The sequence below is a fragment of the Leucoraja erinacea genome, chromosome 19 (genome assembly GCF_028641065.1).
Source record: "Leucoraja erinacea ecotype New England chromosome 19, Leri_hhj_1, whole genome shotgun sequence".
Lineage (NCBI taxonomy): Eukaryota > Metazoa > Chordata > Chondrichthyes > Rajiformes > Rajidae > Leucoraja > Leucoraja erinaceus.
In genome coordinates, this window is record NC_073395.1 from 16199101 (window position 1) to 16224619 (window position 25519).

A 25519-nucleotide genomic window follows, 5' to 3' on the forward strand; every position below is an offset into this window, starting at 1 on the left:
TTTGGAGAACATTTGGCTCACTCATTCTCTGTCTCTCCGTAACTTTGGTATAATGTCCATTTTGTGACACCTCCCTCTCCACATGGACATATATGGCAAGGACTGAATTGTTTTTTTTGCCAGAAGATGCATAAAGTGAAAGCAGTATTGTGGGGTTGTACTGCAGAGGTCTCAATTGGAGTCCAGAACTCATGGCTAAAGTATACTTCCCATCTGAAATTATTTATGCACACAAGCCCTTCAGCCTCAAACATAACCTATCTTATGCTACACTCTCTGCCAAGCAGGGTGCGGCCTTGTGTTCCTAGCATGTCCTTCTTCAGTCCTCAATTATAAAAATTCAGCCTCCTGATAATTGGTCATTATTGTAGAGTTTGTTTTGCATACGCCATCAAAGTTATGATAAAAAGCTGTGACTGGAAGGCAGGCAGGGGGTTAACAGTTGCATGTTTGAATAGTTCTCGTCATTTGGTAACTCCCAGTTTTGTATTGACAATTATTGTGAATCTTGAACAAACTTCAGTTTCAGAAATGTCATTTGAGCGGAACCCAACAGCAGAAAACCATCGAATCCCTTTAAATGATGGAAACAACATTCCTCTTATGGGACTGGGAACATTCTCCATGCCCAATACAGTAAGTATACCTTTACTATTCAACTTTTCTCCCACTTTTAACCACCTTTAGCTCAGCAGTGCCATATCCCTACCTTGTGGCTTGGGGCTTCAGTACTGCGCCTCTTCTAATGAAAAAAGAGGATAAACCATGGCATGTTGCAGAAATAGCGGTCATAGGAATTAGTCCTTTCGGCCCATTAAATTTGCTCTATATGGATGATATCAGTCTCAGAATTTTCAGTCACCCCCATTATTCCTTCATGGCTTCTGCATCTAGAGATCTCTCGACTGCTGTTAATATATTTAGTGACGATCGCTGTGGCTCTCTGTGGTAACCAATTCCATGGGTTCATCCCTTCCCGAGAGAAACACTTCATGTGAATCCTAAACCTCTTGTCCCTCTAACCTGGACTGACCACCCGCTCGACGCGCTCAGTCATAGGAAACATCCTTCCCAGTCTGTCTAACCCAGTCAGAATTTAGCGAGCTTCAATTAGTTCTCCCCACATTCTTCTGCACTCTAGTGAATACACAAGCTGGTGGACTTCATCTTTCCTCATTCAGTAGTCTTGTCATTACCCGGACTCACTTTGATGAAACTTTGCTGTGCACTCTCTCTGCAAGTATATCCTTTCCTACCTCCCCGTCCCATCTAGTTTTGTACCACCAGCAAGCCTGCACCTTTGGCACTAAATCACTCATTGGGACTGTAAATAGATATGGTCTAGTATCTTTGAGGTTCCCACTAGGAATAACACTGAAAGCTGAGACCTCAGACTTTTCACACACAGAGTGGTGAATCTCTGGAATTCTCTGCCACAGAAGGTAGTTGAGGCCAGTTCATTGGCTATATTTAAGAGGGAGTTAGATGTGGTCCTTGTGGCTAAAGGGATCAGGAGGTATGGAGAGAAGGCAGGTATAGGATACTGAGTTGGATGATCAGCCATGCTCACATTGAATGGCAATGCAGGCTCGAAGGGCCAAATCAGTCTGGTGAACCTTCTCTGTACTCCCTCTATGGCAAGAATGTCTTTCTTCAGATTAGGAGACCAAAACTGTACGCAATACTCCAGGTGTGGTCTCACTAAGACCCTGTACAACTGCAGTAGAACCTCCCTGCTCCTATACTCAAATCCTTTTGCTATGAATGCTAACATACCATTCGCCTTCTTCATTGCCTGCTGCAACCTGCATGCCTACTTTTAATGACTGGTGTACCATGACACCCAGGTCTCGTTGCATCTCCTCTTTCCCTAATCCGCCATCATTCAGATAATAATCTACTTTCCTATTTTTGCTACCAAAGTGGATAACCTCACATTTATCCACATTATACTGCATCTGCCATGCATTTGCCCACTCACCCAGCCTATCCAAGTCACCTTGCAGCCTTCTAGCATCCTCCTCACAGCTAATACTGCCCCCCAGCTTCGTGTCATACGCAAACTTGTTGCATTCAATTCCCTCGTCCAAATCATTAATATATATCATAAATAGCTGGGGTCCCAGAACTGAGCCTTGCGGTACCCCACTAGTCACTGCCTGCCATTGTGAAAAGGACCCGTTCACTCCTACTCTTTGCTTCCTGTCTGCCAACCAGTTCCCTATCCACATCAATACTAAACCCCCAATACCGTGTGCTTTAAGTTTGTATACTAATCTCTTATGTGGGACCTTGTCGAATGCCTTCTGAAAGTCCAGATATAACACATCCACTGGTTCTCCCTTATCCACTCTACTAGTTACATCCTCGAAAAATTCTATAAGATTTGTCCGACATGATTTACCCTTCATAAATCCATGCTGACTTTGTCCAATGATTTCACCACTTTCCAAATGTGCTGCTATCCCATCTTTAATAACTGATTCTAGCAGTTTCCCCACTACCGACGTTAGACTAACTGGTCTGTAATTCCCCATTTTCTCTTTCCCTCCCTTTTTAAAAAGTGGAGTTACATTAGCTACCCTCCAATCCTCAGGAACTACTCCAGAATCTAAAGAGTTTTGAAAAATTATCACTAATGCATCCACTATTTCTGGGGCTACTTCCTTAAGTACTCTAGGATGCAGCCTATCTGGCCCTGGGAATTTATCGACCTTTAATCCATTCAATTTACCTAACACCACTTCCCGGCTAACCTGAATTTCACTCAGTTCCCCCCGTCTCATTTGACTCCCGGTCCCCTGCTATTTCCGGCAGATTATTTATGTCTTCCTTAGTGAAGACAGAACCAAAGTAGTTATTCAATTGGTCTGCCATGTCCTTGTTCCACATGATCAATTCACCCGTTTCTGACTGCAAGGGACCTACATTTGTTTTAACTAATCTTTTTCTCTTCACATATCTATAAAAGCTTTTGCAGTCAGTTTTTATGTTCCCTGACAGTTTTCTTTCATAATCTATTTTCCCTTTCCTAATTAAGCCCTTTGTCCTCCTCTGCTGGTCTCTGAATTTCTCCCAGTCCTCTGGTAGGTTGCTTTTTCTGGCTAATTTGTACGCTTCATCTTTTGTTTTGATACTATCCCTGATTTCCCTTGTTATCCACGGATGCACTACCTTCCCTGCTTTATTTTTTTGCCAAACTGGTATGAACAATTGTTGTAGTTCTTCCATGCAGTCTTTAAATGCCTTCCATTGCATATCCACCGTCAACCCATTAAGAATCAATCGCCAGTCAATCTTGGCCAATTCACGTCTCATACCCTCAAAGTTACCTTTCTTTAAGTTCAGGACCCTTGTTTCTGAATTAACAATGTCACTCTCCATCCTAATGAAGAACTCAATCATATTATGGTCACTCTTGCCCAAGGGGCCACGCACAACAAGACTGCTAACTAACCCTTCCTCATTACTCAATACCCAGTCTAGAATAGCCTGCTCTCTCGTTGGTTCCTCTACATGTTGGTTTAGAAAACGATCCCGCATACATTCCAAGAAATCCTCTTCCTCAGCACCCTTGCCAATTTGATTCACCCAATCTATATGTTGATTGAAGTCACCCATTATAACTGTTTTACCTTTGTTGCACGCATTTCTAATTTCCTGTTTGATGTCATCCCCAACTCCACTACTACTGTTAGGTGGCCTGTACACAACTCCCGCTAGCGTTTTCTGCCTCTTAGTGTTTTGCAGCTCTTCCCATATCGATTCCACAACCTCCAAGCTAATGTCCTTCCTTTCTATTGCGTTAATGTGCTCTCTAACCAGCAACGCTACCCCACCTCCTTTCCCTTTCTGTCTATCCCTCCTGAATATTGAATATCCCTGGATGTTCAGCTCCCAGCCTTGGTCACCTTGGAGCCATGTCTCCGTGATCCCAACTATATCATAGTCATTAATAGCTATCTGCACATTCAACTCATCCACCTTATTACGAATGCTCCTTGCATTGAGACACAAAGCCTTCAGGCTTGTTTTTAGAACACTCTTACCCCTTATACTATTATGCTGAAAAGTGGCCCTTTTTGATTTTTGCCCTGGATTTGCCGGCCTGCCACTTTTACTTTTCACCTTGCTACCTATTGCTTCTACCCACATTTCACACCAGTTGAGTTAATCCAGTACTTTGTGCCTGCTTCTCCATATAAGACTCCTGTTATTTTCAATGATCTGTGCTTCACCACTGACTATGGACTTGTGGGTGGCCACTCCAATAATGGCCAGCCTTCTCTCCCATTAAATGATGGAAAAGGCATTCCTCTCCCAGTAATGGGAAAATTCACCACACCCAGAACAGTAAGTACACCTTTACTCTATCACATTTAACCACTTTTACCTAAGCAGGGCCATACATCCCCCTTGTGACTGCAAGCTGCCGTTCAGTGCCACACCTCTAATAATGGAGAGAGACGATACACCAAGATATATTGGACAGTGGAGCAAGAGTAGGCCATTTAGCCCCTTAAATCTGCTCCACCATTTTCAACAATCTCATTGTAAATTGTAAAGGTTGAGCCAATGGCCAAGAGTTTGTATCAAGGGCTGTCTGCTATTACTGATGCCAATTATAAAACCAGCTTCGAGCATAGAACGGTATAGCACAAGAACAGGCCCTTTGGCCCACAATGTCTGTGCCGTTAATCATCTGAAAGAGGAGGAAAATGTGTTAGGGTTTGTGGAAAAACGTGGATTGTTTTCTTTGGAGCATTTGAGATTGCGAGGAGACCTGGTAGAAGTTTATTAAATGATGAGGGGCCTAGATAGGGTAGCTGAGAGTGGAGAATGTTTAAAGGGGATGTACGGGGAAAGTTTTTTACACGGAGAGTGGTGTGCGCCTGGAATATGCTAGCTGCGGTGGTGCTGGAAGCAGATAAGATAGTGGCGTCCGCCTTCTCAGTGTAACATGCCATTTCTGAACTTAAATGAACTGTTCTTTAAACATTCCCACGTCAGATGTTGACATACCCGATAACAATTGCTCCCTGTGTACCCTCCTGAGCTCCTGACTAGTAAAGTTGTAGTTTACCTTACTCTAGTTTCGTACTTTCCCCGCAAGGTCCAGTCTTCTCCCTGTTCAAAACAAACTTAAAACTTATGGAGTTATGATCACTATTTGCAAAACGCTCTTCCACTGAAACACCAGTAACCTGGCCAGGCTCATTCCCCAACACAGTGTCCCTTCTTCCCTTCTTGGGTTGGACTATCCACATGCAGCTTCAAGGAACCCTTTTGGTTAGACTTCGCAAATTTTGCCCCATCTAAGCCTTTGGCACCAAGCAAGTTCCAGTCAATATTGGGGAAGTTAGTCGCCCACTAAAACGACCCTGTTGCTTTGGTATCTTTCGGAAATCTGTCTACATATCTGTTCCTCTATCTCCCATTTGCTATTGGGGGCCAATAGTATAAACGGATTAGAGTGCTTGCACATTTCTTATTTCTAAGCACTACAAACTGCTTCAGCGGACGAACCCTCCAGTATGTCCTCTCTGAGTGTCGTCATGACAGACTCCATGATTAGTAATGCAACTCCTCCACCTCTTTAGCCTCACTCGCTATCCTTTCTGAAACATTAAAACCATGCATCATTCACGAGCCAGTCATGTCCCACTCACAACCATTTGCTTGCATGCTAATACTTGCATATTTCTTGCATTGAAATAAATACACCTCAGTCCATCAGCACTATAATCGAAGATAGACACAAGATGCTGGTGTAATTCAGGGGGCTGGCAGCTTCTCTGGAGAGAAGGAATGGGTGATGTTTTGGGTCGAAACCCTTCTTCAGAGTCAGGGGAAAGTTGACTATTTTAGCAGAATCAAGACGGTAGGTTGATTTTCAACTAACTTTATTGTGAAAGTTAAACAAAAACAACGAGAGTCTATGCTCCTCTATAATCTTTGCTATAGACGGCTAAATAACGATGACGCTACCACAAGGGTGGTGATCAGAATGAATGGGCTTGCCAAAAGCACGCGAGAAACCCCTCACCGCGCCCACGTGACTGAGGTAGTCAATCTGAGGCTTCAACTACCCCAAGGCACCAGCAGGTGACGCTACACTATAATCCTTCACCTCTCCCTGCATGTCCTTCCTTTGAGTCTGCCTTCCTTCTTTCCTTCCGTTATCCCTTCCTCTATGTCTACAAAGCCCCCAATGGGCTTGCCCCTTCCTACATTAAAAATCTTCTCACCCACCACTCCACCTCCAGGTCCCTCAGATTGGCCGACTTGGGGCTGCTGAATATCCCGCGGTCTAGGCATAAGCTTAGGGCGACCATGCCTTTGCGGTTGCAGCTCCTAGACTGTGGAACAGCATCCCCCTTCCCATCAGAACTGCCCGCTCCATCGACTCCTTTAAGTCAAGACTAAAAACGTATCTATTCTCCCAAACCTTTCCTGACGTCCACTGAGCGAGGGCTATATGTATATATGTATGTAGTTTGTTTGTTTATACTATTATAACAAATGTAAAGCACTTTGGCCAACGAGAGTTGCTTTTTAAATGTGCTATATAAATAAATGTGACTTGACTTGACGACTCACAATTCATGGCTCTTTTCTCCTTATCACACAGCCTTTTGTTTCCTTTTCTTTGCTTGCCTTTGTTCACCCATCTGCTAAACAAACCCCCACTAGTATCCACTTATCATTTGCCCAACATGTTGGCATCTCGCTGCCAGCTTTCTCCCCCCCCCCTCCCCACTCCACTACAATTGTCAGCAAAAGGGTCCCACACAGAACCATCAGCATGTGTTCCAGAAACGATGTCTAACACACTGATTTAATTCAACACCTTGTGTACCTTTATGAGATTACATCCGCCACCAAAAGTTGCATGAAAGAGTGAGGGAATAGCACCTTCCAGAGGGCAGCAGGTCGAACAGTCCAAACGCAGGATGGGAGCTGTCCTTGATGATATTCTTTGCCCTGCTAAGGCAGCGGGAGGTGTAAATATCCATCAGGGAGGGGAGAGGGCAGCCAATGATCTTCTGTGCTGTTCTAGTTACCGTCTGAAGCCTCTCCCTGTCTGCCATGGTGCAGCTGCCGTACCATGCTGTAATGCAGTATGTCAGCAGGCTCTCGATGGACGAGCGGTAGAAGGTCAGCAGCAGGTTAGAGTCCAGGTTGTGCTTCCTGAGGACCCATCATACGTGGAACTGTTGTGTACCCGGGAAACGGAGGTTTCCTCAACATTTTCATATGATTCTAAGGTGGGAGGCTGTGATTATCTAGGCGGAGAACTGGACCAAAATACAGGAAGATTTATAAACAGAGGGTTTAGATGATTTGTGTGGAGAGTGAGTGGGAATTACATGTCTTGAAAGATAAGTCCGGAAGTGGCGGCGCTGTTAACAGCTGCGGCTCGCCTGCAGTCCGTCTGTCTTTACTTTTTTCTGTTGGTTTTTTTGTCTTGTTTTGGTTAAGTTTTAGTTTGTTGGGTTGTGTTAGAGGGGGTGAAACATGTTCTCTGTCGCTTCCTTCGGGGGAATGCGACTTTTTCATGTCGTATCCCCCTTCTCTGCCTCCGTCTGCGCTGAGGCCTAATGGCAGAGCTGGCGGCCTCCAACTTGCGACTGACCCCGAGGCTCCGGAGGCAGAGCCAGCCAGGACTTACCAACGAGAGGCTGGCTGTCTTCGGGGCTAAGGCAGCGGTGGCCCGACTTGCTGGTGCGGCTTTCTGGCTTTCGGCGGCGGCCTGGAGCTGATGCAGCGGGGCTCGGAGCTGAGACTGCGGAACCTGGAGCGGCGACTGCGGGACCCGGAGCTGGGGCAGCGGCCCGGAGCGGAGACTGCGGGACCCGGAGCTGGGGCAGCGGCCCGGAGCTGGGGCAGCGGCCCGGAGCTGGGGCAGCGGCCCGGAGCTGGGGCAGCGGCCTGGAGCGGATACTGCGGGACCTGGAGCTGGGGCGGCTGCCCGGAGCTGATGCTGTGGCAGGCCGTCTCGGAGCGGAGACAGCGTTCCGGCTTTCGGCGGCGGCGACATCACCACGGAGGTCCGCTGGACTGGAGAGCGGCATCTTTGGCCTGGATCGATCGCCTCAGCGCAGAGGGAAAACAAGGAGGGAAGAGACGGAGACTAAGACTTTGCCTCCATCACAGCGAGGATGTGCTTGGTGAACTCACTGTGGTGGATGTTTAATTTGTGTTTATTGTATGTTTTGTTTTTATTGATTCTGTGTATGACTGCAGGCAACATAATTTCGTTCAGACCGAAAGGTCTGAATGACAATAAAGGATCGATCGATCTATAAAACTAAACTAAATGTTTAATGTGGAGAGAGGGAAGTCAGAGGGAAGTCCAAAATTACCTGGGCTGGGACAACTGAAGGCCCGGCTGTTAAGGAGCAAAGAGATCTTGGAACATAGATAGTTAAATCATTAATAAATTGCTGTTATGGTCACAAATGCTGCAAAGTGCTGTGCTTGAACGTGTTATTGCTCACTGCACTCTGAGAAGAAAGAATGCAATGTCTAATCACTGAGCTCTGTAAGTCTGAATCAGTTTCTTAATTCTGTTCTCTTTGCTAATATATTGCCTATTTAACAGACTTCCAAAAATGGCTGTTACAATGCAGTTAAAATAGCCATCGATGTGGGTTACCGGCACTTTGATGGTGCGTGGGTCTATCATAATGAAGACGAGCTGGGAAGAGCCTTTCAGGAAAAGATCGCTGATGGGATTGTGAGTCGTGACGACATCTATTACTGTGGCAAGGTACCTGCATTTCAGGAATCTCTCCCTATTCCAGAACAGCTGACTCCCAATTAGCTTGTTTTATGCATGTATACAAAGCTTGCTCCCTCTCCAAATCCATATGCAACGATATGATGAATACAATCACGTGTTCAACTGTGCTGTCACCCTGACCCCAAGCGGTGGCTGCATACACATGGAAACATGTGCAAAGACATTCATGCCACAGACATGCACACGTATTTACAGATAAACCCACATGCTCTTGCAAAATGTGCATGCTGACATGGGCACATATGCATAAAAGCACAGCCTCAAACAATATACGTGTACACATATGCATGCATATATATGCACAACTGTTTAAGAAAGAACTGCAGATGCTGGTAAAATTGAAGGTGGACACAAAATGCTGGAGAAACTCAGCGGGTGAGGCAGCATCTATGGAGAGAGGAATTGGTCACGTTTTGGGTTGAGACCTTTCTTCAGAAGAAGGGTCTCGAACCGAAACGTTGCCAATTCCATCTCTCCACAGATGCTGCTTCACCCGCTGAATATATATATGCACTGTCGCTTGCACATATAACTGTAACTGACACACATCTGTGAAAAATAATATTGCCAACCCACAAATATGCCATAGGTTTAGAGAAAGACACTAATTTGCACCCTGGCCTTCGGTTGTCCCAGCGCAGGTAATTTTGGTCTTTCCTCTGACCCTTGCCTCCACATTAAATCCCACCTCTTTGACCGTAGTTGGTCACCTGTGACTCGGTGCCAGTTTTGCCTGGTACACGAGCAGGCTCTTTGGCCCACAATGTCTGTGCTGATCATCATCACATCACTACCCCTTTCTGCTTTCTATAGAGACCACCCTCTCCACAACTGCTTGATTTGGTCATTCCTTCCCACACAACCTGCCTCCACTTGCAAGCACTGTCCCTTGCATCCGCAGGAGATGTGTCACTTATCTCTCCACCTCCTCTCTCACTTCCACCCTGGAGACCGCAGCAGCCCCTCCTGATGAGACAGAGGTTCACGTGCACCAGTTTCAACTTTGCCCATTACATTCAGAGCTCCTAATTTGGCCATCTTGGAGCTCCCATTTGGTGACCATTTCAACTCCCTTTCCTTTTCCAATACTGACTTTTCTGTCCTTGGCCTCCTTCACTAAAAAGAGTGAGTCCACACACAAACTGGAGAAGCAGCACCACATACTCTGCCAGGGCAGCGCTCAACCCAATACTATGTCTTTGAATTCTCCAATTTCAAGTAATTCTTACCCACCTCTCTTCCCCTTGCCTTTCCCACCGTCTCATGTGCGCACATTTCTCAGACGATCTCCCACACCCTAGTCACCCTGCTCCTTTCCCCTCTCCCTCATGCTCATCTCCATTGCACTATTATCCCCTCTCTTTTTCCTCTCATTGTCCTTTTCCACCCATATCCCTTCCGCCGGATTTACATTTCACTCGCTCTTCTTTCCTTATCTGACACCCACTTGTCTCTTTTTCACCTATAGCTTTTGCCGCCCACTCCATCCCATTCCCAATCACCCCCCCCCCCCTCCCACACACACACCTCACCTCTATCCACCTTGAAAGGCTTTGCCCTATCACCACCTCTCTGTCCCAGTTTTCTTCCCTACTCCATCAGTCTAAAGAGGGGTTCTGACCCAAAATGTCCCATTCCCTCCACAGATGCCTTCGGATTTTTCACACAGAGTGGTGAGTCTCTGGAACTCTCTGCCACAGAAGGTAGTTGAGGCCAGTTCATTGGCTATATTTAAGAGGGAGTTTAGATGTGGCCCTTGTGGCTAAAGGTATCAGGGGGTATGGAGAGAAGGCAGGTACGGGATACTGAGTTGGATGATCAGCCATGATCATATTGAATGGCGGTGCAGGCTCGAAGGGCCGAATGGCCTACTCCTGCCACTATTTTCTATGTTTCTATGATCCACTGAGTCTCTCCAGCACTTTAGACATTGTGCAATAACACCTAGCATGTCTTCCCTTGCATCTCAGGCCATCATGAAGTCTGCATTTTGAGATTAAACCCTGAACAGAACTGCAGTGTACACACATAGCACTGATTAGTAAAGACTAAGCTTTGTGATATTGTGGCAGCTTGCTATTTTCATTAAATCTGTCTAACCTTCAGCTTTGGAACACATGCCACCCCCCGGAGTTGGTGCGCCCCACCCTGGAGAAATCTCTAAAATGCATGAAGCTTGATTACATGGATCTGTACATCATTGAACTGCCGATGGCCTTTAAGGTAAAGTACAATATATAAGAGACTCCCTCTTCATCTCCTCTTCTGCCTCTTCTCCTGTCGCTGCTGTTTTCTTTTAATCAACTTCACGCAACTCTCCATCCTTCAAGTGAAAAATGCATGTCATGCACATCATAGCTGAACCAAACCTCACCTGAAATCTCCATCTGACTTTGCAGTGCTGCCCTCTGGTGCTTGCACCTGGTCATTCCTGGTCTGCAGGTCTGCACGTGCTGTCTAGGGGTTCAGGCTTTTTAAAATAATGAACGGAATATTCAATATTCCATATCTCATTTTGTTACTAATCCTACAAGATTCATGTCAATGAGTGCTTAGTGCTCAGCACTCACAACTACGTTTTGAACTGAGGAATAACCTTAAGGAATAACCCTGTCGTATTTATGTGGGGCAAGCAGCTCTGGCCCTCATTCCACATGAATACCATGTGAGTGTACTACTAACTGATTACATACCTCTTGTTTTCCTGCCTACCATCTTTCCTAAAGAGGTGATTTGATGTCTGAAGAGCGAGCAAGTTAAGACCTTCCCAATTCATGCCCTCACCTGGGGATTCCTTCCACCAGGCTGGGCACAGCCCTCAAACCTCTCCCTGGCCATTGGCCTCTGTGGGGAACTCCAATTGGCTTCACGAAAGTGGCACCATGGGATCTTTGCATTCTCCCAGGAAAGTTCAAGGGTTCTTGTTTTACCGTCTTGACCAAAAGACACCACCACCGTGAGCACCCGTTCCCACATTCCTATTCCAATGAAACACAATTCTCTCTCTCTTTCCACCAATGCTGATTGATCTGCGGAGTGTTTCCAATATTAGTTGTTCTTATTCCAGAGTTACAGCATTTGTACTTTTTTTTTGCTTTAGGTATCGTCTGTCCCCCTGCATCAATCACCACTTCCAATGAGCGTGACCTTCTCTTAAAAAGATTCAAGTAGCTTAGCGGGAGGGTTAGCAAAGTACATTGACATTACTCAGTTTATGACTTGGAACTTTTCCTTTCATCATACAAGAGGCTACAAGGCCTTTCTTCATTGTCAGGCATGAAGGTTCCTGATTTCCGCTGATCACTGCACGGGAAATGATCCTGGCCAGGATCCACAAATTCACAACTCTCTGGGTGTAAAGGATTTTCCTCATCCTATTCTAAATGGCCTACCCCTTATTCTTAAACTACAATACAATACAATACAATACAATTTATTTGTCACTTGAACCTCATAGAGGCTCAAATGAAATGTTGTTTCTTCAGTCATACACACAAGAAAAAAAGACCCAAGACACAACACAATTTACACAGACATCCATCACAGCGCATCTCCTCCTCGCTGGCAAAAAAACTTATCTCTCCCCTGCACTCCCCATTCCCCTCCCGATGTCAGAGTCAAAGCCCCCGGCGGGCGATGGCAATTGTCCCGCGGCCATTAACGCCGCGCCGGGCGATGCAAGGCCACGCTCCGGGTCTTGTTGTTGGAGCCCCCGGCGGGCGCAAGCAAAGTCCCGCAGCCGTTGAAGCTGCGCCGGGCGATGTCAGGCCCCGCTGCAGGTACTCCTCGACCCCGCGACTCGGGCGGGTGAAGTCGCCGTTGCGGAAGCCCCGAAAAGCGGTCTCCCAGCAGGGACCCGCGGGCTCCCGATATCACCGTCCACCGGACCCGCGGCCGGAGCCTCCGAATCCCCGGGGGTCGGGCCACAGCAGCGCGCCACCACAGCTCCACCCGCTCCGAACTCGGCCAGCTTGGTGGCGCGGTGAGTAGCTCCGCAGCTCCGCGACTGGAGCCCCAGGCCGCTCCTGCCGGAGGCGGCTCCACGTTGCAGCCCCAACAGACAACCGACAGGGAAAAGGTCGGGCTCTCCGTGCAGGGGAAAGATTGTAAAAGACAGACAGACAGACAGACAGACAGACAGACAGACAGACAGACAGACAGACAGACAGACAGACAGACAGACAGACAGACAGAAAGAAAAAACTACATTAAAACGGGACAAAAAAACAAACAAAAAGACAGACGGACTGCAGAGGCCGCTGCAACATGAGTCGCGCCGCCCACACGTAAGACACTGTGGCCTCCCCTAACACCGGGAACATGTTTTCTGCATCTAGTGTGTCCAATCCCAATTTTATGTGTTTCTGTAAGATCGCCTCTCATCCTTCTAAATTCCAATGAATACAAGCCCAGTCACTCCATTCTGTCATCATATGACAGTCCCGCCATCCCAGGAATTAACCTTGTGAAACTCTGCATTTCCTCAAAACGCTGCACTCCCTCAATATCAAGAATGTCCTTCCTCAAATAGTCAGCTGTGTGTTGTGAAATTCAGGTTCCAGTCAAATACTTCTGTTTTTTTAATCTGTCCGTAGTCAACATTGGCGAGCAGAAAGTATGATTTCCCCAAATTCCAAACAATTTCAGACTGTAAAATATATCAATTACATTAAATTATATTAAAAAAATCTTAACTACAGAGACTTTTAAAGACTTCTAAAGACGCTCCTGTCACATCTCTGTGGGTTTGAATGAACTTATTTAAATTATTGGAGCCACAAGAGACTGCGGATGCTGGATTCTTGAGCAAATAAACAAAGTTCAGACCAAAGTTCAATAGCTTGTAAATCTTCACATTTATCTCTTTCAGCCAGGTGATGTGATTTATCCAAAAGATGAAAATGGGAAGTATTTGTACCACCCGACTGATCTGTGTGCCACCTGGGAGGTAAGGTCAGAGAGCGCTGGAGAATACTCAGGACAGGCAATCGGAAGTGCCAGTGTGAACCGAATGGAAGTGTTCAACAAAGCACTCATCCAATCTGCTTCTGATGTCTCGAGTGTGGACGGGGCATAAAATTGGAAGAAGTGCAGGCGAATCACTGATTTTGCCTGGAAAGAGAGTTTGGGTCCTTGGATGGAGGGAAGGGAAGTTAATTAGGAGGTGTTGCAGTCCCCGTGGTTCATGGCAAGGTGTCATGAGCATGAGGAGAGGGTGCTGGTGGATTAGGAAGAGTAAACCAGAGGTTTGTGCAAGGTGTGGTCCCTTCATAGTGCTGAAAAAAGAGGGGTGGACAGAGTCCCATGTGGTATGGTTAATTATCACGAGATGCAAAGGACAGGAAACTTGAATGTCTAGCACCTAATGTAATAAATTACTTAAAGGGCACCATCAATTGGAGGCCCCCTGAAATAGCTTTACACAGAGATAGGATTTAATCTTGCCAGTGATATTAATGCTAAAATGGACGTGAACAAGATTCTTATTGACCATAATAGCAGAAGATGTCAGGAATTTTCAGAAGTCTCAACATTTAAGTTCCGATTTCAGATATGGAACATCCACAGTGCTTTTGCTTTTGTGTAAGGATTTTTATTTGGAGACACAAGAGACTGCAGATGCTGGAATGTTAATTGTTTATTCACTAGGCTCTGGAAGCGTGCAAAGATGCCGGCCTGGTCAAGTCAATAGGTGTGTCAAACTTCAATCGCAGGCAGCTGGAGCAAATCCTGAACAAACCAGGGTTGAAATATAAACCAGCAGTTAATCAGGTAACTTATAGCAGAACTGGCACAGCATGGTCTTGCAATCACACCTTGTCCCCCCAATATGATGAAACCGTTATAATATAACAGTCGTACCATTGAACCTTTCACAGTCTATATTGACCAAACCTCTGCTGAGATGATGGTCATCATCTGGTCATCCAGTCACAGGTTATTCTGTCACTTTTTGCACTGGCATTTTTCCTTTCAATGAGCAGCACATTGTTCCACTTTTCTCAGGTCTCATACAATGCCCTCGAGTTTTATCACTTATTCAAGCATTACAGAATTTTTTCCTGGACATTTTTCCTGGTCATTTCCTGCCCTGCACTTCTCTCATTCAACAACTTCACTACCTTGGTGATACCAATCTCCACTTCAATACCTTATGCTTTTGCTCCTCTGAATTTCCTTCTTCTTCAATGATTCTTCAATGTTGCTTTAGTGTCATAAAGTCCCATTAGTGTCATTAGTACTTAAGTACAGTGAAATTCTATTTTTGCATGCACTTCAATGACAAAACTACAGTACAATCAAACAAAGTACAAGAGCATAAGATAGGAGACCACACTGAGTTAGTACACAAGAGTTGCAACATTTTAGGCATCATCTTGTTCCCTTCAAGTTCAAAATTAGAAAAAAATATTAAAATCTTAACTTGACCATAAAGGCCCGTTGCCCTAGTGGTGGCATTGGGTCCGTGTTCCAGTTGCCATCGTGACCAGGCGACGTGACGATGTCCTCCGCCGCTGCTCCGCCACTTCAGTATGCGTCAGTTCCATGTACTCGGCTATGGAGCAGTGCTTGCTCAAATCAAATCCCAGGCTGCTTCAGGGCCTCCAGCACCCACTCCATTGACTGGACCACTCCAACGCTTACCTCCACATCAGCTTGTGAACAGGCCATCCCTCGCTTCCGACAACCATTGCTTAGCCTCCATGCTTTGAGGTCTCTCCCACATCGATCCAGAGCGCCTCAAGGGCATGGGAGGTTACCCCCAGCCTGCTCACTAACTTCGATCTTTCCCCCCATCCGCCATCACTGCCAGCATCTTGAAGATCAGCTTATCCATCTTTGTATCTCTTGATCCATATTAAATCTCAGACCAATAATCAAGGAATCCTCTGCTCTTAATTTCCACGTCTCAGCTGCATCACCTCCTGAGATGAGGCTTTCCACTCCAGACCTCTTTCTTTTATAAATGTGGCTTCCCTTTGCTGTTGCAGATAGATCCCTCATCTGTGTTTCCTATGTCCCATAGTTCTGCTCTCACTCCCCCTCCCCACAGACAGAACGGTAGAGTTTCTTTGGTCCTTACTTTCACCCCTAAAGTTTCCGTATCTAACACATCATTCGCCAACATTTCCATCGCTTCCAACATGATCCCACCACCAGTCACATCTTCCCATTCCTACCTCTTTCCGCTTTCTGTGGAGTCCACTCCCTTCACTACTTCAGGTTCACTCATCCCTTCCCACCCAAACCACTGCCTCCCCAGATATTTTTTCCTGCAACTGCAGAAGATGTAACAGCTGTCCCAACACCTCCTCCCTCAGCTCCATTCAGAGCCCCCAGCAGGTGAGACAGAACTTCAAGTGCACTTCATCTAATCTAATTTGGTGATCCTGCTGTGGCCTCCTTTGCATTGGCATGAACCAGCATAGATTAGATGATGTTCTGCTGATCATTTGCGATCGGTCCACTAAGGATTACTGGATCTTTAACACCCTTCCCATATTAACCTTTCTGTCCTGGGTCTCCTCCATTGCCAGACTGAGGCCACATGCAAACTGGAGGAACAGCACTTCATGCGTAGCTTACAACCTAATGATATGAACATTGAATTCTCCAACTAACAACCCCCTTACTACTTTTCCTCCATCCTCTCTTCCTTTTTACACCTGGATGCACACCCGTTTCTCCCATTATTTTGACTCTCAATTCCTTCCCCCCCATCCCCTTCCACCTACATCCTTCCATCTGCCTACATAATTCACGCATCTTCTCTCTTTATCTTGCACCATTTTGCCTCCTATTCAACCCTGGCCTTTGTCCACCCATCTGATTATCAATTGTATCCACCTATCACTTGCCTGGATGTATTCCACCTTCACCTCTCTTCCAGCTTTCTTCCTCCCCCTCATTACAATCAGTCTGAAGAAGGGTTCTGTCCCAATTATCACCCGTGAATGTTCTACGGAGATGCTGCCTGATATGCTGAGTTACTCACCACTTTGTGTTTTTAAATCAAGACTATCCTTGTCATTCACACCTAGCCTTGCAATCCATCTATTTATAATATACATCAATTATTTAGATTGAGGGGATTCAAAGTAACATTAGAAAATTTGCAGATGCACAAAGCTGGGTGGCAGCGTGAACTGTGAGGAGGATGCTATGAGAATGCAGGATGACTTGGACAGGTTGGGTGAGTGGGCAGATGCATGGCAGATGCAGTTTAATGTGGATACATGTGAGGTTATCCACTTTGGTAGCAAAAACAGGAAGGCAGATTATTATCTAAATTGTGTCATGTTGGGAAAATAGGAAGTACAAAAATGTCTGGGGATCCTTGTTCATCAGTCAATGAAAGTAAGCATGCAGCTACAGCAGGCAGTGAAGAAAGCGAATGGCATGTTGGCCTTCATAACAAGAGGAGTTGAGTATAGGAGCAAAGAGGCCCTTCTGCAGTTGTTTAGGGCCCTAGTAAGACCACCTGGAGTATTGTGTGCAGTTTTGGTCCCCTAATTTGAGGAAGGACATTCTTGCTATTGAGGGATTCCAGCATATGCTTACATGGTTAATTCCAGGGATGGCGGGACTGTCATTTGCTGAGAGAATGGAGTGGCTGGGCTTGTATACTCTGGAGTTTAGAAGAATGAGAGGAGATCTTATTGAAACATATAAGTTTATTATGGGTTTAGACATGCTAGAGGCAAGAAACATGTTCCCGATGTTGGGGGAGTCCAGAACCAGGGGCCACGGTTTAAGAATAAGGGGTAAGCCAATTAGAATGGAGACGAGGAAACATTTTTTCACACAGAGAGTTGTGAGTGTGGAATTCTCTGCCTCAGAGGGCGGTGGAGGCCAGTTCTCTGGATACTTTCAAGAGAGAGCTGGATAGGACTCTTAAAGATAGCGGAGTCAGGGGATATGGGGAGAAGGCAGGAACAGGGTGCTGATTGGGGATGATCAGCCATGATCACATTGAATGGCAGTGCTGGCTCGAAGGGCCGAATGGCCTACTCCTGCACCTATTGCCTAGTGTCACCTGTCCCATCAACCTAATTATAAATAATGTTGTCTATAATCTCAGAAGTCTCTCAGGATCAAGGAGGACTTGTTTCCACTCTGGTCTTGTGGGTTGAGAAATGGCTAATGCTGCCAGTGTGGGATCTGTTGACTGTTCCACAGATAAGGCCAATGCTGATGGGTAGTCAGGTGAGCGGTTTGTTTCCTGGGTATTCACTGATGGAGTCATCAGCTCTCAGTGTCACCTGGAGTATTGTGTGCAATTCTGGTCTCCTAATTTGAGGAAGAACATTATTGCTATTGAGAGAGTGCAGTGTAGGTTCACCAGGTTAATTCCTGGGATGGCAGGACTGACATATGATGAAAGAATGGGTCGGTCGGGCTTGTATTCACTGGAATTTAGAAGGATGAGATGGAGTCTTACATGGAAACATATAACATTCTTAAGGGATTGAACAGGGTAGATGCATGAAAAAATTTCCCCATGTTGAGGGAGTCCAGTATCAGGGGTCACAGTTTATGAATAAGGGGTAGGCCATTTAGGACTGGGATGAGGAAAAACTCACCCAAAGAGTTGTAAATCTGTGGAATTCTCTTACACAGAAGGCAGTAGAGCCCAGTTCACTGTTTTTTTTTCAAGAGAGTTAGATTTATCTGTTAGGGATAAGGAAATCAAGGGATATGGGGAAAAAGCTGGAATGGGGTACTGATTTTGGATGATCAGCCATGATCTTATTGAATGGCGGTGCTGGCTCGAAGGGCCGAATGGCCTACTCCTTCACCTATTGTCTGTTTCTATGAGTGTTCTTCTTCTAAACTACCATTCAGGAACAGCTTCTTCCCTGCTGAGTGGTAAGTGCTAAAGGTGCAGGCGTTTTCATGTTCACAGTGATGATGTTATCAAACTACTGAACGCTCCTCCCATAAACCAGGGTGTAGTCACAATCTTCAAACCACCTCATTGTAGACCTGTACTGTTGTCATGTGTACTGAGGTTCAGTAGAAACCTTTGTTTTGCATGCTATCCAATCAAATCTGATAACACTACAATTAAGCCTAATGCAAACCCTGATAAATCCAGAATTAACTCAAACTGGTGATTCTGGAAGAAGAGTGTTATGTAGTAAATCAGATTATGAGGCCTTTTATTAATTCCAGCTGCTTCAGATTAAGTAAACCAGCCAACGTTACACCTTTTTCCTTTTTGTCTCTTTCTGCTCAGGTCGAATGCCACCCATACTTTACTCAGATCAAGTTAAAGGAATTTTGTGACCTCCATGGCATAGTCATTGTGGGATACAGCCCCCTGGGAACCTGCCGTGACCCTTCCTGGTAAGCAGAAGCATTGACTCTCTTCTCAACTTCTGTTGGAGCTACCGACAGGTTATCGAGGCAGTTCCATTGTACTTACCCCAGATTGTGTATGAAGCAGGACACAGAGTGTGCTGTCTGCCATTAGCTGCAATCTTGGTTAAGTTTGGATATCTTTACACAGTTCTGTATCCTACAATAGTTTGCTGTGATTCTGTGCTGTGATAGTCAGGTTATTGGTCCTACCCCATACGGTTGAACAGCAGCCAGTGGTGTTCAACCACAAGCCTCTCTCCAACCCAGCCACTTTACTGATTTCAGTGGCTAGGTGACTTTTCAGATCAAAACTCTTCTTCAAACTGATCATAGGGTGGGTGGAGGAAGGAGGAAGGACCAGTCTGTCAGTCTGTCTACTATCAGTCTGAAGGGTCACAAATCGAAACATCACCAATCCATTTTCTCCAGAGATGCTGCCTGTCCCACTAAGTTACTTTGTCTGTCTTTGGTACAAACCAGCATCTGCAGTTTATTTTTCTTACAGTCAGAAATACCCAGGTCCAGTTCCTGACCTGTGCTGAGTAGACCACAATCAAAGGTCTCTCACGAACATCCACAGGAGTTGAGGATACTTTCAAGAGAGAGCTAGATAGGGCTCTTAAAGATAGCGGAGTCAGGGGATACGGGGAGAAGGCAGGAATGGGATACTGATTGGGGATGATCAGCCATGATCACATTGAATGGCAGTGCTGGCTCGAAGGGCCGAATGGCCTACTCCTGCATCTATTGTCTTTCGTCCATTGAAAGCAAGAGGAGTAGACAACAATGGGTGATCACAGTCCTTTTTCCATTGTAGGGGAATTTAAAACAGAAAGGAATAGATTTAAGGTGTGAGGGGAAAGATTTAAAAGGAACCTCGGGTCAAATTTTCACACTGAGGTTGGTGGATGGATAGAACGAGCTGACAGGAAACTTGGAGGGGCACAATTATGATGTTAGAAGACATTACCAGCTCCCAATTTACATTTACACTTTCTCTGTGGCTGTAACACTGTAGTCTGTGCTCGGTTTCCTTTCTCCTTTTGCACAACCTATTACACTAATGCATGTTTACATTCTACTCGTGTATAGTATTTGCCTGGATAGTAAGCAAAACAAAGTTTTTCATTTATCTTCATACACATGACAATAATAAACCAATAGCAATAGATATTTAATCTTCTACTTGTATAGTGAAGGTTTAGACAAATATGGGCCAAACAGGCATGTGAGACGTCGAGTCAAGAGTTCTTAATTGTCACACAATGGGACGAGAACAATGACATTTTTACTTACTACAGCTTAACAAGCACAAGAACACAACAAATAAATATACAATAAAAAATAATTCAATAAATTATCAGTTACACTAGGTACCCAGACTAAAATAATTCAAGCTGAAGAATTTATGAAAAGTCCATAGTAGTATTTGCTGAGATGGGGCAGTGATCAGGGCTGGGCAGTATGGTTCAAGAGCCTGAAGGTTGATAGGAAAAAATATGTTCTTGAACCTGGGGATAACAGTTCTCCAGACTGTACCTTCTTCCTGATGTTAGCATCCCCAATGACAACTTGGTTGGCATGGACAAGTTGGGCCATGAGATAACGCGATGACTCATCGAGCCCTATCATTCTTCCCAGCACCAAGTCCCTGCTATTTTGGCTGTATCTACCTTTGTTCCCCTACTGCCCACTCACTGTTCAATGATCCCTCTTGGCAATTGCAAAAGTGGGTGTTCTCAGAATGGGGACCAGTTGGCTTGGTCAGCTGTTCAGTAGGTGTCCAGTCATTGCTCACTGAAACTGAATGGCAGTGAACTGAGATTGTAGACTCCGTCAAGTGCCCAGGAAAATGGGTATCTTTTGGGAAGGACTTAATAACATGATGCTTTTCTGTGTCGGCAGGGTGAACATTAAGATTCCCTCCTTGTTGGATGATCCAATCATAAACGCCATGGCAGCAAAGTACAAGAAAACAAGTGCTCAGGTGGCCCTGCGTTACCAGATTCAACGCAATATTGTTGTCATTCCAAAAAGTTTTAATCCTGGGCGCATCAAAGAGAATTTTGAGGTGAAGTTTTAATATTGAGATACAAATTAGTTTCAACAAGTTTCCTTGTCCACCCAATCTTCTATTCCTCTCTCCCTCCCCCACCCCGTGCCTTCTTAAAGTCTTTATTCTCCCTAACTATACCATGTTGCAATAAGCTTCATATTCTTGGTGTATAAGAACTTTGTCCAAAATGCCGAGTTAAATTTATTTCTGGCCCCTAGTTTTGGTCTCTGGATAGATACAAATGCTTCTGGCAGAACTATCTCCATGTTCACACTATCATTTGAGATTCGGGATCGTTTATTTGTCAAATCCACTGGATACAAACAGGAACAATGAAATTCTTATTTGCTGCAGCTTCATAGGGACATTTACATAGTTGTGCTGCAGCAAGCACAAATTTCATTGTTCTATCTGGGACATATGACAATAAAACAATCTTGACTAGATGCAACAGCAACAATAAATATATGATAAATTACTCGTTATTCAAAGTAAACTCTACCATGATAGTCCAAAAAACAAAGTGTGTAGAGCAACTATTGTAGTGCAAAATCTGTAATGGTTCGGTGCTGAGGGCGTGTTGAAGAGCCTGATAATTGATGGGAAGGAGTTATTCCTAAATATGGAGGTTTCTTTTCCTTCTTCCTGAAGGTAACAAAAAGAGAATGTAGATTCCTTTTAAGGTGGGGAGGTCGGTATCTGTGAAGGGCCAGTCAACATCAACCACTTTCTTCAATCTCCTAAAAATTCTGAGTCTTCAAGTTACCACTGTATGCCATGACTGAACCAGCGGACATGCTCTCCTCTGCACACTATAGTTCCATTCATTAAGTGAGACTAGGCTTTAAATGGATGAGAAGCAAGATCCACAGAAAAGTCGGTGTGAATACTATTCAGGCGAGAAATAATTTAACCTTCCTTAAATAAAAAAAAGTAAATTCATTTAATTTTCATCTTACTACTTTAAATTCTCTTCTCATATTTTAGATTTTTGACTTTTGCTTGACGGATGAAGAAATGAAAAGAATTTATGCACTCAACAAAAATGAACGATATGTGGAACTTTTAATGTAAGCCTCCTGTCTATTGAACCAGAGCTCACTGTTAAGATTTTCAACTTGAAACATCCAGCAGTTTGAGACTGGATAGGCTTTGTTTGTTTCTACTGGACCCCAACGGACTTGGGGGCTAACTTAATAGAGGCAGGTAAAATTACAAGACGACATTGGCATTTAAAATCTTTTGCTCATGGAGGGGGATGAGTAGCAAAAGAGGTTAAAGGTTTAAGGTGAGTGGCCAGAGGTTTAAGGGAAGCTGGGAAGTATTCACTTAGAGTGGTTGGAGTCTACAATGCACTGCCCGAGTGGTGGTGAAGACAGAGACTCTCACAACATTTAAGAAACATTGAGACAAGTACCTGATTGCCAAGGCATCAAAGGCCTAATGCAGTAAACAGAATTAATGTACAATGGACATGATGGGCTGCAGGGCTTGTTTCTGTGCAGTACTGAGTAACTGAATATGACTGAATAACTATTAATTAATTCACTGATATGACCCTTGTGCATACAGACCTCTCTGGTCTCATTTGATCCCAGTTCACGACTCATTCCTAACAATGTTTTCTGCTGACACAAGAGACTGTGATGCTGGAATATTGAGCAAAACACAACTCAATGGGTCAGGCACCATCTATGGAGGGAATAGACAGATAGTATTTTGTGTGGAGACCATTCTTCAGAAAAGAGAGAGGGAGAGGGAGAGAGAGAGAGAGAGATGAAATTTGAGATATGAATGTTGACTCCTCTAATTTCGAATTCCCTGGCCCTAAACGCCTTATCCTCACCATGGATGTCCAGTCTTTAGACACCTCCATCCCCCACTGGGAATGTTTTGGGGTCCTCTGCTTCTTTAGGGAACAATTTCCCTCCAAAAATATTCTGGCAAAACCTGCTCTGACCCTCAACAATTTATCTTTCAATTCCTCTGAAAATTAAAGATGCAGCCATTGGAACTTGCATGGGCCACAGCTTTGCCTGGTCTTTACAATGGCTAAGTGGCACAATCCTTGTTTCAATCCTACTTTCCCCAATTTTTTCTCTGCAACATCAATATCTGTACTCGTGTGGATCTCAATTCTATCACCTTTCTTATCAACTTTCATCCTGCCCTCAAATTTACAGACCATTTATTTCCCATTTCTTCACCTATTTGTCTCAATCTGAAGGGACGAACCATCTAATATGTACAGTACGATTAACTCTCTAATTCCCATAGCTATCTCCACTACACCTCCTTCCACCGTGTCTCCTGCAAGGACCATCCCATTTCTCTCAGTCCATCTCCAGTGTACATGTAATTTAGATGAGGCCCTTTCATTCCAGGACATCTGAAATGTCTTCCTTTTTCAGGAACTGTGGTCGCCCCTCTACTGTAGTTCATGACGCCATCACTCAAATTTTCTCCACATCTGCTCTCACCCTTCACCCTCTCCCCTCCTCAGACGGAGTAAAGAAAGAGTTCCCCTGGTCCTCACCTTTGACCTGACTTGTCCAATTCCATCACACCATCCTTTGCCATTTCCACCAGAAACAGGATCCCTCCACATGTCACATCTTCCCCTCCCCTGCTTTCTGTTATCTGCAGGGAATTATCTTCTGCGGCTCCCTTATCTACTCATTCCTTCCTACCTAACCTTCTCTATCTACTTACATTTCCCCCTGCAACCGTAGGACGTGCAACACTTGTCCCTGCACCTCATCCCTCACTTCCATCCAGAAATCTAAACAACCCTTTTACATGTAGCAGATTCACCCACATCACCATCAAATTGGTCTATTGCATTTGGTGATGGCGATATGACCTCCTCAAATGGCGAGGCTAAGTGTAGGCCAATTGACTGCAGAGATTCTGTGCTTTGTTTACAATAACTATCTCAAGCATGAGGTTGCATGTCATTTCAATTCTCCTTCCCATTCTCACACCAATTTGTCTGGCATTGGCCTTCCCCACTGCCACAGTAAAGTCAAAAGCAAACAGAAGAATAGTGTCTCATATTCCACACGGGTAGCCTGTAGCCCAATAGAATGAACATTGAATTTCCCGTTTCAGATAACCCATTGCCCCTATGTTCTTTTGGTCACTGCCACCAATCCATCCATAGTCTATCCCTCTCTCTTTGATCACATCTATCCCAATACCTCAGCTCCCCCCCCCCCCCCCCACCCACCCCCATCCCCCAGATCACTCTCTCCCACCTGGTTCCAACTGCCCATCATCCGGACACCTGTCCATCTGAGCTCATTCTCCCATGATACAGCTTTCCTACCCCTTTACCCCACTTGATTCTATCTACCCATTGTGGAACCAGATAAGGTAGGGATATATTTTCCCTCTCTCCCCCACATGGTTCCATCTGCCCACCATTCCTCTCCTCATCTGAATCCATCCATCACCAGCAGCTCTCACTCTTTGTACCGGCCATCATCATCGCTCTGCCCTCTTGGTCCTGAAGCAGTCTCGACCCAAAACGTCGACCACCCTTTTGCTTCCAATTTTGCCCAACTAGCTGAATTGATACAGCAGCTTATTTCTCGATCCAGATTCCAGTGTTTGTTGTCTCTTGTGCCACCAACTAAAACAGAAAATGTGGAAATAATCACCAGCGTCTGTAGAGAGAAACCAGTTGGTCAGCATTTTGTTGCCTTGCCTTATGCTTCTACCCTTTGCTCTCTTGTAGGTGGAGAGACCACCCAGAATATCCCTTCGATGATGAATACTAGACCAGAGTCCAGTGTCCAGCGAAGGAGGTGCATGAATGCACAATTAAAGCTGGTCCTGAATGGAGGAATGTGGACTTAATCTGTCTATGCAAACCGAAACATACTTTCAAGTCCAATCCATGCAAATAAAAAAGGAAATGTTACACGTTTGTCGTGCTTGATCACATCTCCCAGAGTGCTTGACGGATTCAGAAATAATTTGAGGCCACAATCATTTAGTCCTTTCACATCAGAATTAACTGAATTAAAACAATAATAAGTGTTAGCTGGTGCCAAAAGATGCAAATTATTATTTTTTTTAATGCAGTTTTTTTTTACTAAATTTGCATATGATTTCAAGGTAAACTCCGTCAGAAGTTTCTTCCAATTTGCAATGCATCAAAAAACTGGATGTTACAATGGTCGTTCAATGGCCATAATTTGGGATACAGGATGGCTTATTGATCACAACCCCCACACCCACTTCAGAGCTGCTGCAGAATTTTCAGGCAGAAGTTTTGTTTTAAGTTC

The 25519-nt window shown here is 45.0% G+C and overlaps 1 protein-coding gene across 1 annotated transcript; it reads left to right on the forward strand.

Moving 5' to 3' along the window:
- Positions 1-301: 301 nt before the first annotated feature.
- On the forward strand, positions 302-25152 carry LOC129706259 (aldo-keto reductase family 1 member D1-like). Its single transcript, XM_055650397.1, has 9 exons — positions 302-636; positions 8606-8773; positions 10913-11029; positions 13677-13754; positions 14456-14578; positions 19047-19156; positions 21077-21242; positions 22215-22297; positions 24967-25152. Exons 1-9 carry the CDS (start codon positions 400-402, stop codon positions 25007-25009), a joined length of 1125 nt encoding a protein of 374 aa, XP_055506372.1. The 5' UTR covers positions 302-399; the 3' UTR covers positions 25010-25152.
- Positions 25153-25519: the final 367 nt, after the last annotated feature.

What these genes read in the sequence shown, in the direction of transcription:
- LOC129706259 (XM_055650397.1), top strand. Translation starts at nt 400, where the DNA reads ATGATAAAAAGCTGTGACTGGAAGGCAGGCAGGGGGTTAACAGTTGCA. An exon ending in ACATCTATTACTGTGGCAAG is followed by an intron (nt 8,774 to 10,912) that starts GTACCTGCATTT and finishes TCTAACCTTCAG; the next exon opens with CTTTGGAACACATGCCACCC. An exon ending in CGATATGTGGAACTTTTAAT is followed by an intron (nt 22,298 to 24,966) that starts GTAAGCCTCCTG and finishes GCTCTCTTGTAG; the next exon opens with GTGGAGAGACCACCCAGAAT.